The sequence below is a fragment of the Pleurodeles waltl genome, chromosome 4_1 (assembly GCF_031143425.1).
Source record: "Pleurodeles waltl isolate 20211129_DDA chromosome 4_1, aPleWal1.hap1.20221129, whole genome shotgun sequence".
Classification (NCBI taxonomy): Eukaryota; Metazoa; Chordata; class Amphibia; order Caudata; family Salamandridae; genus Pleurodeles; species Pleurodeles waltl.
Window position 1 is genome coordinate 746,109,035 of NC_090442.1, and position 13,261 is coordinate 746,122,295.

Consider the following 13,261-nt stretch of genomic DNA (forward strand, 5'->3'; position numbering starts at 1 on the left):
CGTAGCAGCAGTCACAAGTACTAAAAAAGTATCTTATCAATGGAAACTAAAATATAGAACTGCATTAACAATGAAAAGCTTATGTGGATTCAATGCACTGTTCATGCAAATTCTGAGGTGAGAGGAAAAGAGGGTGAATATCACCCAAGAGAGCATCACTTTTAGATTTCCTGTGATGTACTGTTGTTAAACTCCAAGTGTACCTTTCTTGCTGCGTTGCAGGATTTCGTTTGCTTCATTCAATGTGATGCCAGCAAGTGCAACAACCAAGTCATCTCGTTTTGTCATCACCTGAATAGGGTAAGAGGGAGAACATGCACAGATCATGTCAACTTGAAGGCTGTTAATTTCAAAATGTCTGTGTAGCACTCACAAGACATATGCACAACAAGGAATGGCCACTACATGGGATCTTTATGCCAGAAGTTAAAAGTATGCTGGAAATGGATTCATATTTATGTAATCTACTTAATCATGCTAATGCACCTATTGTAAAAGACGCGTTTTCAGTCAACAGCTAAAGCCCAAATTAAAAAACAGAAGATGTATCAACATGTTTCAGCATGTTTTGTTTACAGGTTTACAGCAAATGTGAATTTGTAGTCTACCTCACTCAGGTACGTTGTGTAGTCCTTTTCAGTTAAGAAGTCAATGTCTCTCGAAGTCACGATTCCCACAAGTTTGCTTCCCATCTTTCCAGTTTCTGTGATTGGGATACCTGAAAATCCGTGGCGGATTTTTGCTTCAAAGACATCTCCCACTGTGTGCATAGGGCTCATCACTACTGGGTCTGTGATGAATCCCTGCTCGAATTTCTGCATGATCAGAAAACAGAGTGAGGAAGGTTGGATAAATGCAGCACCAAATGGTCAGAATAAGTGCATTAATGTCCTTTACCATATAGATTATGTCACCATAGCAAACAAAGCCGTTTCAGAAAGAGGAGCTTTTATCAGCCATTGTGAAGCAGCGGATTATTCTCAAGGTCCAATTTTTTGACTTTTTATTGTTACCAGTTTATCATCAATGTGTCCTAGACTACTGTTAGCATGCAGTCAAACAGAATCATCAAGTGATGTTGAAAAAAAAAAAATCATTTAACCAACATTGACAAGTATTGCGCCCCCACCAGCGACCCATGCCAGTATTCTTCATTATAAAACTTTCATAAATTCTTGAGCAACAGTTGTGGATCTGCTGCTGAAGAATCAGTTACCTAATCTGTAGTTCAGGTTTCTTGCTAGAATATTACAGCAGAGCACGAAGAAGGAAGACCTACACAAGTATTGTACAGTCTGAGGCGTACAAAAAACATAAATCAACAACTTTATTCCATATGTGAATTTAGGTCGCCGAAGATCTCTACATCTGTATCGAGATGTCGATTTTCCAGCAGAAAATCAAATTAGCCCAAATTGAACGCCATCCCGTTTACTCCTGCTTAAACTGATGAAAACTACTTGCACTCATTTTCATTCTCACTGCAGAATTAGCAACACATCTCGGCCCATCACGATTTTTTTTTTTATTAGTTAATGACCTGATGGGTCATTATGTTCTTCGTTACTACATATCTTGAAGAATACTCTGACAGGATAGTAACTGCTAAAAAAAAAAAACATCCTCTTTTCAAATCAAGACTGAATAACAGTACTGGTCTTTACAAATTTTCTAGTTGTGTAGATAGACAGATGCTCAATGTTGCATGTGATGCGTAAAGTGGAACAATCTAATGGTTACACTAATGGCAACAAGGGCACGTGGCATGGCCTTTATCACATTTAGCTACTCTGGGTTCTCATTGGTTTACTTTTAAGAAAGTCTTTCCGGGTTCAAATTGTTTGTCCAATAGTTCAGCTCTCTCATTTACACATTCAGCCGCCTATCATGGTTTTAGCAGTCAGGAAATCCAGCAATAGAAGAATGGCTAAGTTTGCAGAATAACTACACCCAGCACTGACCCATAAGCACCAGTGTACCGTCAGCAGTTATTTTTTGATGGGTGATATAGTATGCGCTGTGTTTAGCTGACAGGCTACGTCTGAGCTCTTCAGAGACAGAAGGGGACAGTGGGAGATGAAAGGGCAGACGTGAGGGTAGCAAAATTATACCAGTCAACATTCACAGAGCCACGGCAGCTGCTTTCCAGTGCCCGTCATACAGAAGATCGGGGTGACTACAGCTGAGCAGTCCAAATCGAGACAGAAGATGAGGAGGTAAGAGAGAACAGTATTCATAATTCAACAAATAAACACTTTGTACACAATTCACATGAACAATAAAAGCTCTTATTGGTTGTTAAAATGGCATACTAGATTACAGTATTTGTTATTAGAAGAGAGGCTGGGTACAGGAGAACGAATTCATGATCAGCTGGCGCTACAATGCTGGAAGGGTAATCCTGCCAACACGGCTTGCCCTTCAAAGTCTAACTACTACTGCGGCAGCCACGAAGACAGACTACTGCACAAACGAGAACTGTTCATCAAAACACAGTATAGCCCAAAATAAGACATTATCTAGCACTTCAGCACTCACGGTTTCAATCAGATTATTATTGGTTAGCTTCTGTTAATTACAACACCACCTAGATCAAGGCACATTTAACCATTATCATTCAACTTCACGTCACCCAAAAACATTAGAAAACTCACCTTAGCTTTGCGGACTTCATTGGCCTGGAACTCTGGGGTACAGTTATGGTGAATAATTCCAATTCCACCCATTAGCTGTAAAACAGAAATAATGTAAGGTATGTCAATTTTCAATTTTACCAGTAACTTCAAAGGCAAAAACTGTACAAGGCAAACAGTGTGCCTTTTACCAATAGGTATAAGGTGAGCATATTGTGCAACAACTCTGAAGGGTATATGTAAAGACAGTACTCGACTCCTTGCACATCTCACACAACAGAGACATATCTTGGCCTGACTCTACATTTGGTAATTTGGAGTCCATAACCATGTCTGCTGGTTTGCACTCCCTCCTCTTTACTGAGCTGAGCTACAAATGAAAATATATTGGACAATAGCAAACATTTGTGAGCTGTATATCAACTGTATGCCCGTCAATATCTTGAAGTGAAAATTACTATCTTTGCATTCTAAGTACTTTGTTCCCTTATGTTACACAAATTTAACATCCTCTCACGAGGGGGTAATGAATTGATATATCTGTGCATTTTAAAAACGTACAACTCTAAAATTCAAGAAGAACAAGTAGGTTGAGTCCCCTACATCCAGACCTCACCCACATCACCCAGCCAACTCCTATCGCCTTCATAGATTTCTTCCCCACTGTTAAAAAAAGGAGTGTGTGTGTGTGTATATATATGGGTGAAGAGAGCTGTGGTGGGACTTCCACAGGTGACATGTGCTTAAAACAATGGGTTCTTGTCTCTTCAGTACTAAGAATGGGAAGATTATTTATCTGAAGAATTACATCACAAATATAATTTTCTACACAAAAATGTTTGTTAGAATGCCAAAACCAAATGGGGCATCAGCCCTACAGTTAGCATTGTGTGCAAGAAGTTCCTAGAAAACGTGTTTAGAAGCTCAAATTGCAAATCTGCATATGATGTCAATGGGAATGCCTCAATGATGATCAGAAGAGCCTCATGCAGTTCAAACATCAAAATAACAAATTCTTGCAGCGAAGGAATTCCCTTAAATACAAAGAACCCTATCAAACAAATGGTAAAAGTTTTTTTTTGTTTTTTTGCCAGAGAATAGATGCAACTAAATGTGACAGTTCGCAAAAGATTTTGCTATGTCCAACTGAAAACATCTAGTCTCTGAACAGCAAAAAGTTGGAGGACCTAGTCTGCATCGGAAGGAAACATGCAAGACAAGCCACATGTAATAATTTGCTGGTTCAAACAGAAGACAGGCTACGTCGAACATAGTCCTTAACTTTATCCATCGCTTAAATGTCAGACAAGGTGCTGCAGATCATCTGCAAATAATCTTAAATGAAAATGGAAAAAGGGTCTTAAATATCTGCTCAGACCTCACTTTGGAGGAGGTTTCCTAGATGGAATGTACTGCTGGAGAAGGCCTTCAGAATGCTTTACAGCTATTTTGTTTAGCTGTGAACATAATCAGCTTAAAGTGTTTCTGCATGCGGCGATTGGTGCCAAGTGAGCTTTGTAGTGTAAACCATGACACATAATGGGCCAAAAAACATAAAGCAGAGGAAAAATATATCAATAGAGAATGTATAAGAATCAAAACCTCTCTCTATAATCTATTAATAGAATTATGCACAGTGACTTTTATACTTTAACTACAGGAGTATTTTCTTAAGCACTGAATTACTACCAAATTTCCTTTAGAAAGGTTTGATGGTTCATAGGTCAAATGGTCCAGGTTCTCACGCTGATGCTGACTAAAGTGGTATAATATCAGACACTCCTTGTCAATCAGTCAAATCTTCATTCGATCATTATAAAAAGGATCATAAGAGATAATGAATACAAAAACAGCTAATAACATGCAATAATAATCACAATTTAAAAAGAGTTATAAAAAAAAATAGCACAAGATGGTTGCAAAGTCACATTGATGTTAAAAATAACAAAATTAACACTGACAATATAAACAGATTAAAACATGGCCCTCCTCGCGGTCATGGCACTTTTCAGGAAACAACCAACGGCAAAACAGGTTTCAGGACCTTGTAATTAATTGCTGAAGGAACAGCAAAGCAGCCCTATACTTTATTATCTTGAAGTTACACAATGGAGGTAACAGAAATTGCCTTGTATAGGCACAATAGTATTTTGAGAAGAATGTAAAATGCAATAAAGTCTGAGAAAAATGCTCTTCACACGGGCATAAACAAACATATTTTAAGGAAAATTGTCACAATGGAAAGGACAGCATCCAATCTAAAACGAGCCAATAGCATTTATTCTTAAGCGTTCTGCACATATCATATTTTAGGCTCAATCCCTGAAGCCTTCCAAATTAAACAAAATTCTCTAACAGTAGGTTTCATCAACTCTGCTGCCTCCCTCGCAGCCTGCCTGTATTTTAAAAAGCATTCCTGAATCCACACTTTATCCTTTTTGGTAATTAATTCTGGGTTATCAAACAAATGAGCGTAACCCAGGGCTAAAGCAGTATTCCTAACGTATTTTAACCATGGGATACTTAGCCCGCGAGCACAAGAGAGACAATTCCTAATTATGGCACGGTTGAGTTCTGCTTTATTATTGGCCAGAGAGAGCACCAAAGTGCCAAAGGGGCGGCATTTATAGCATTGTGGACTAATTCAAGTCCAAGCTCTAAATGAGGAGTAATGAGGTGAAGAGGGAGACCAACCAACCAACCAACAAAATCTATTCTCTTCGACCTGTATAATATCAATTTCTCTATGGCCCCATATCCTCATGCCATAAGAGACAACCAGTAGGCATTGCCTTTTATATATTTCAATAATGGGTGAAATGGTTTTTTTTCCCCAATGCCAGCAGCAAGCGAAAAGCAGGACACCCTGCTTTTAACACAAGTAGACCCAATTGCAGGCTCCCTCTGTCAAAATATTCCCTCTCATTAAGAGCAGCCGCAGACAAGCTTACAGAAACTCCAGCTCAAACTCCAGACTGGGCTCGGCAACAGAAGGGCTATTTTCCTCATTTTGCATGGAGAATTTATAAAAGGTGAGGTTACTACTTTGAAGACCAATGGAATTGGTGTAAAAGGGAAAGCAATTTACAGCAAAAATATTGGAGGAAGGCGCGTGGTTTCGGCGCCAAGGCTCGATGGAGCACTCATAAGGGGCTCCCACCAAGGAAGGGAATCCCAGATGCCCATCCGACTATCTGCCACAGCGGGCTCCTACGATAAATGAGTGTTGCTGATGGAGAACAGTCATCGGCCAGGAGGTGGCTCAATGGTGCTGGCAGTGAGCAGAGTGGTGTAAATAGCTGGGGCATGACAATGCGGCCTGCGCACATCATGGCAATGCTAAGGAGGTATAGTGTGGCCCTCGGCCCTGGACCCGGGAACCAACAGAGCTTTTGGGGAGAGTGCCCCTCCTGGAGAGTGGTGTGAGGTGGACGGCAGCGGTGAAAGGACAACGGGACCAGGACCCATACGAGATGTGAGAGCAGGACCGGCAGACTGCCTGACAACTGGGACACCAGAGAATCCAGAGGCAGCCTGGAAGTGTGACCCTCACCCCCCCTGTTTTCCTAGTAGCAGAGTGCCTGAATGATGCCTGCCATCACTGGCCATGCCACCTGTAGAAAGCTGGCCTGGTGAGCACCTTTGGTGTTATCACCTAATACCAGGTCCAAGTGTCCCCTATTAGTGAAGTGTAAGTAGTGCCTAGGAAGCCAGGGCTCTCTAGAGGTAGCTGTGGATGAGCAGCCAAGACATATCTAGGAGACATGCAAAGCTAATGCAGTACCACTATAGTCACACAGCATTCGCACACATGAAAGAACTACACAGTGTTACAAAAATAAAGGTACTTTATTATGGTAACACAAATACTAAATACTGTATAGGAAATACCACAACTGGAGGTAAGTAAACACACTATTATATACATATTAGCAATCTAGAAATAGCATACAAAGTAACAGGCATTGGTAAAAGCAATAAGAACAGTGCACCCCAGAGATCAGGAGAGCAGAGAGAAGTACCTGGTTTCCCCAAAACCAGCAGGAGGACTTTGGGAAAGGACTGTGCAAGACCCAGGCAAGACTGTAAGAAACCAAAGGTGGATCCTGACAGAAAAGGACCTTCAAAAGAAGGAGGCCAAGTCCAGTTCAAGTTGGAGTGTCCAGCTGTGGCAGGAGCCACTACCCACACTTCTGCGCATGCAGGACCAGGTCGACGGTGGATAAAGAAAGTCAGCAGTGCAGCACAGGAGCAGAGGAGGAGTACCAGAAGTGATGCAAGCGATGCCCCGCATCAGCGGTCGTGATGCAGTCGGTCAGTGGTATGGACAACCAACAACAAGCCTTGTCAAATTAAAGAGTTAGAGAAGAAGGTTTTGCAGGGCTGAAGAGGACCAGCAATGCCCGGGGGACTCGACCCAAGGAGGAGAGTACGAGGAGACCCTCAGCGGCTGGGAGAGTCACAAGAGGAGGAAGCAGCCCCCGCAGGAGACCCACGGGCTGCAGGCACTTGAGTCGCAGTGAGGCCCACGTCGCTGGAGCAGCAGGCAGGAGACTGTGCAGGAAGGAGTGCTGGGAACCGGGGCTACATAGAGTCTGAAGATCCCTTGGAGGAGGAACAAGCCTTGGTAGCTGCAAGAGTTGCGGTGCACAGGGGTACTGTCCTGCAAGGAGGCAAGGGCTTACCATCACCCAAGTTGCACAGCTGGCAGAGAGGACCAAGGGGACCACTCCAGGCTACCACCTGTGATGCAGGATCCACGCAGTTCCAGAGGAGAGAGGATCCACGCAGCTGGTAATCATTGCAGTTGGTGCCTGCAAATGCAGGGGGTGGCTCCTTCACTCCAAGGGAGATTCCTTCTTGCTTCTTGTGCAGGCTGAAGACTCGTCGCCCTCAGAGGATGCACAGCTGGGGAAATGTTGCAGCTGCTGGAAGGAACTTGAGAAACAATGTTGCAGAGCGGAGTCGTCGCTGGAGTTGCAAATTGTCAGTTCCTGGTGGGTCCAGTTGCAGTACCAGTGGCCAGAAGATAAAGTAAACGATGCAGAGGAGTTCTGTTGAAATCCTGCACGTCAAATCTCAAAATCCCACCCAAGAGGGAGACTAAAAAGCCCAGGACGGGGGACTGGTCACCTAGCAGGGTGAACTATCAGGAGGGGGCTGTGACATCACCTACCTGACCTGGCCACTCAGAAGCTCCCAGAGGCCTCTGCCCACCTTGGATTCAAGATGGCAGATTCAAGTGGCCACCTGGAGGAAGTCTGGGCTCCACCTGTGGGGTGGTGATGGACAGGGGATCAGTCACTCCCTTTTCCATTGTCCAGTTTCACGCCAGAGCGGGGACCAGGGGTCCGTGAACTGCTGCAAATCAGTTTATGCAAGGAGGGCACCAAATGTGCCCTTCAAAGCATACAGGTGGCTTGGGGAGAAAGCTATGTAACACCTATTTCCAAGGGACAGGGTACTAAACCTCCCACTTCCACAGGAAATCCTTTGTTCTGCCTTCCTCTGCCTGAGCTGGTCAAGCAGCAGGAGGCCTCAAAGTGCATGGAATCATACAACCAATATTGGCAATACTGGCAACAGTTTGATACCAAACATGCCCAGGTTAGGAGTTACCAGTGACACATTAGTGACCTGTGTCCAGTACATGGGTAAAATGGCTTACCTGCATTTAGGAAGTCCAGTGTAATGGAGCTAGAGTTCATGCAGAGGTGCCCTCACACACAGGTACCTGCACCGTGCCCTTTGTGCTAGGAGGGCCTACCATAGGGGTGACTTATAGTGACCTGGTGCAGTGACCTGTAGTAAAAGGGTGCATGAACCTTTTCACGCAGGCTGTAATGGTAGGCCACAGATACATTTTGCATGGGCTCCTATAGGTGGCACAAGACAACCAACTTTAGAGGGAGAGAGCACAGTCACTGGTATCCTGGCTAGCAGGGGCCCAGTGAACACAGTCAAAATACACTGACAGCAGGCAAAAAGTAGGGGTAACCATGCCAAAAAGAGGGTACTTTCCTACACCTCTCCCCCCCCCCCCAATGAGTGAGTTACTGTGTGGGGGTGGAGACCTGAGGGACCCAGCAGGGATACCTTGCTGCCTAACCTTCCTCCCCCCCACCCCACCGTGGCCTGGTTGCAGAGGGAACACCTGTGCGGCTAAAACACATCACTAGGTGAAAGAAGGAAGTCAACTTGCTATAAAAAATGACCGGTCGCCTCCATGGCAAGGGAAGGTCCCAATGCAACAACATCCAGGTCATGGGCCTATCAGAGAGGCGTGAAGGAATGGCGGCAGAACATTTCCTTGAGGACTTCCATGAGGAAGGTGGTCTATACGCAGGATGTACCCAACCACTTTGTGATTGAACAGGCACACAGGGTGTCCGTTGCATTCCTCCCTAGACCCGTGGCTAGAGCCCACCCACTTATTGCAAGGGCCCTCAACTACAAAATCGCCCCTTACATATGAAATTTGTACAATCCTAGTGTTTCCAGACTATAGGAAGGAAGTTCCAGATGAAGCAACACTCCTTCGACAAGGCTAAGGCAGAACTGCGTCAAAAAAAGTCCAATACATGATGCTCTTGCTGAATAAACTGCGAATCCTGGTACTACACGTCCCCGGAGGAGGTATAGGAAAGGCTGGATGGGTGGCACCTGACGGAAACTAAGCAGCACAGTGGAGAGCATAAATCACCACCATGCAGGAGCCCAAGTGTGGAACTCCACCACAAGAGGAGAACGATGAACAATGAACGTGACAATGCCACTCGCGGAGGAATCCTGATTAAGATGCAGTAGCCTACAGCCAAGTATCTCCTGTAGGCCAGAGTGACCCAGAGGCAGGATAGACCCTCAGCTGCACAGCCATGAAATTATAGTACTTACTTCCCCATCTGTTGTATCTCTCTTGCCCAGAGGGCAACTGACGGATTAATCTAATTTGTTTTGTTTTTGAGTTTTGCTTACTTGAGATGATTGGGGATGGTTGGCGACAGGAGCCTTGAGCATTGGGGCAGTTGGCAGTTACACACCTGCAGCATGAGGCAGTGGGGGGAAGTGTGCTTATTGGTGGGGAAGGGAGGCTCTGGGATGCGACAAAGGTGTCAATACGACAGGGGCACCCAATATTCGGGACAATGCACATTGCTTGCCTGACTCTTGCACAATGGCTGGCCAGGGCCACAAACTGAAAAGGGTATGGTGATGGGCTTCCTTGACCAACAGAATGCTGATCTGGTCTTGTTACAAGAGACCTATCTGGTGGGAAACAACTGTGGCTTCATAGGCAGAGAACGGCACAAGGACCTGGCCCATCTGGAATTACATCCTGCAGGCTCACGTGTGAATCCTAGCACACAGATCATTCCCACTGACTGTTAAAAAAGTTTGGCTGGATGGGGAGAGGAGTTATGAAGCAGTGTTGGGAGAATGGAATGGGGACAGGACTGCGGTGGTGCTGCTAAACTTCCCACAGGACTGTAGTAGGTCTGTTAAGAGAGAGTGGAGGCATGGATCACACAGAGGGGGAATGTTAACTTAGCGCTTCACTACTGTAGGAAACTGGACTTCTTTGCTGATGTCCCCCACCCCCACTTTTTTTCCCCTTCAGAACTACTAGATGCTGGTTTTCAACTCTGACAGTGCACTGGGGCCTGCCAATCAGACTTCAATGCCAGTACTCTTTCCTTTAAAACAAGGTATATCTAATTGTTTCAGAATTGGCACAGGACTTTAGCACCCCTCTAAGTCCCTAGTAAATGGTATGCCTGTACCAAGGGCATGGGTACTAAAGAAGGTCTCTAAGAGCTGCAGCATTTCTTATGCCACCCTAAAGGACCCAAACACAAATTGTACACAGCCTGCCATTGCAGACTGCATGTCAGGGCGCAAGCTCGGAGTGAAAACACAACAATGGCACATTCATTGTGTGCCATGCTAAGGTCACCGCATGTATTATATGTAAGTCACCCCTACAGAAGGCGATTAGAGCCCTAAGGCAGGGTACATAAAATACATATGAGGGCACGTCTACATGAGCAGATTTGCCCAGTGGTGTCTAGTTCTATTACTAGATATTGCAAGTGACTGGGCAGTAATCTAAGAACATGTACTGGGACATCATGTAGCACTGTGACCCAGCTACATGATAAATGCACGGAAAATTGTGGTGTTTGGTATCAAACACCTTGTCTTAATAAATCAATACTGATGCAACCAGAAGGCACCTTAGAGGTGCCCCCTGAAACCTAATAGTCCTCTAGTGTGCTGGCTGACTTATCAACCAGCCTGCCACCACAGACGAGTTTCCGACCCCCTGGAACTAAGAGACCTTCTCTCAGAGGTCAGAAACAATGCTTTCTCTGAAAGGAGGTGCTATCACTTCTGCCAGCAGGACAGCTGGTGTAGGAAGTTGGCTCTGTATGTGCTATTTCAAAGTAAGGAATAGCATGCACAGAGTCCAAGGGTTCCCCTTAGAGGTAAAATAGTGGTAAAAATAGATAATACTAATGCTCTATTTTGTGGTAGTGTGGTCGAGCAGTAGGCTTACCCAAGGAGTAGTGTTAAGCATTTGTTGTACATACACATAGACAATAAATGAGGTACACACACTCAGAGACAAATCCAGCCAATAGGTTTTGTATAGAAAAATATCTTTTCTTAGTTTATTTTAAGAACCACAGGTTCAAATTTAACATGTAATATCTTGTTTGAAAGGTATTGCAGGTAAGTACATTAGGAACTTTGAATCATTTCAATTGCATGTATACTTTTCAAGTTATTCACAAATAGCTACTTTAAAAGTGGACACTTAGTGCAATTTTCACAGTTCCTGGGGGAGGTAAGTTTTTGTTAGTTTTACCAGGTAAGTAGGATACTTACAGGGTTCAGTTCTTGGTCCAAGGTAGCCCACCGTTGGGGGTTCAGAGCAACCCCAAAGTCACCACACCAGCAGCTCAGGGCCGGTCAGGTGCAGAGTTCAAAGTGGTGCCCAAAACGCATAGGCTAGAATGGAGAGAAGGGGGTGCCCCGGTTCCGGTCTGCTTGCAGGTAAGTACCCGCGTCTTCGGAGGGCAGACCAGGGGGGTTTTGTAGGGCACCGGGGGGGACACAAGCCCACACAGAAATTTCACCCTCAGCAGCGCGGGGGCGGCCGGGTGCAGTGTAGAAACAAGCGTCGGGTTTGCAATGTTAGTCTATGAGAGATCAAGGGATCTCTTCAGCGCTGCAGGCAGGCAAGGGGGGGCTTCCTCGGGGAAACCTCCACTTGGGCAAGGGAGAGGGACTCCTGGGGGTCACTTCTCCAGTGAAAGTCCGGTCCTTCAGGTCCTGGGGGCTGCGGGTGCAGGGTCTTTTCCAGGCGTCGGGACTTAGGTTTCAGAGAGTCGCGGTCAGGGGAAGCCTCGGGATTCCCTCTGCAGGCGGCGCTGTGGGGGCTCAGGGGGGACAGGTTTTGGTACTCACAGTCGTAGAGTAGTCCGGGGGTCCTCCCTGAGGTGTTGGTTCTCCACCAGCCGAGTCGGGGTCGCCGGGTGCAGTGTTGCAAGTCTCACGCTTCTTGCGGGGAGTTGCAGGGGTCTTTAAAGCTGCTCCTTGAAACAAAGTTGCAGTCTTTTTGGAGCAGGTCCGCTGTCCTCGGGAGTTTCTGGTCGTCGTCGAAGCAGGGCAGTCCTCAGAGGATTCAGAGGTCGCTGGTCCCTTTGGAAGGCGTCGCTGGAGCAGAGTTCTTTGGAAGGCAGGAGACAGGCCGGTGAGTTTCTGGAGCCAAGGCAGTTGTTGTCTTCTGGTCTTCCTCTGCAGGGGTTTTCAGCTGGGCAGTCCTTCTTCTTGTTGTCGCAGGAATCTAATTTTCTAGGGTTCAGGGTAGCCCTTAAATACTAAATTTAAGGGCGTGTTTAGGTCTGGGGGGTTAGTAGCCAATGGCTACTAGCCCTGAGGGTGGGTACACCCTCTTTGTGCCTCCTCCCAAGGGGAGGGGGTCACAATCCTAACCCTATTGGGGGAATCCTCCATCTGCAAGATGGAGGATTTCTAAAAGTTAGAGTCACCTCAGCTCAGGACACCTTAGGGGCTGTCCTGACTGGCCAGTGACTCCTCCTTGTTATTCTCATTATTTTCTCCGGCCTTGCCGCCAAAAGTGGGGGCCGGGGCCGGAGGGGGCGGGCAACTCCACTAGCTGGAGTGTCCTGCGGTGCTGTGACAAAGGGGTGAGCCTTTGAGGCTCACCGCCAGGTGTTACAGCTCCTGCCTGGGGTAGGTGTTAGCATCTCCACCCAGTGCAGGCTTTGTTACTGGCCTCAGAGTGACAAAGGCACTCTCCCCATGGGGCCAGCAACATGTCTCTAGTGTGGCAGGCTGCTGGAACTAGTGAGCCTACACAGATAGTCGGTTAAGTTTCAGGGGGCACCTCTAAGGTGCCCTCTGGGGTGTATTTTGCAATAAAATGTACACTGGCATCAGTGTGCATTTATTGTGCTGAGAAGTTTGATACCAAACTTCCCAGTTTTCAGTGTAGCCATTATGGTGCGGTGGAGTTCGTGTTTGACAGACTCCCAGACCATATACTCTTATGGCTACCCTGCACTTACAATGTCTAAGGTTTTGTTTAGACACTGTAGGGG

At 45.9% G+C, this 13,261-nt stretch overlaps 1 protein-coding gene across 4 annotated transcripts in view; it reads right to left on the reverse strand.

Annotated features, from left to right (window-relative positions):
• IMPDH1 (inosine monophosphate dehydrogenase 1) overlaps nt 1-13,261 on the reverse strand; it is a 357,871-nt gene that overhangs the window by 135,303 nt on the left and 209,307 nt on the right. For all 4 annotated transcript variants that reach the window (XM_069229367.1, XM_069229368.1, XM_069229371.1 and 1 more), the window contains exons 5-7: nt 2,655-2,729; nt 609-815; nt 204-291 (exon numbers count right to left, since the gene is read on the reverse strand). In XM_069229367.1, coding sequence (XP_069085468.1) covers nt 204-291; nt 609-815; nt 2,655-2,729 — 370 coding nt within the window. The remainder of the gene's footprint in view (nt 1-203; nt 292-608; nt 816-2,654; nt 2,730-13,261) is intronic.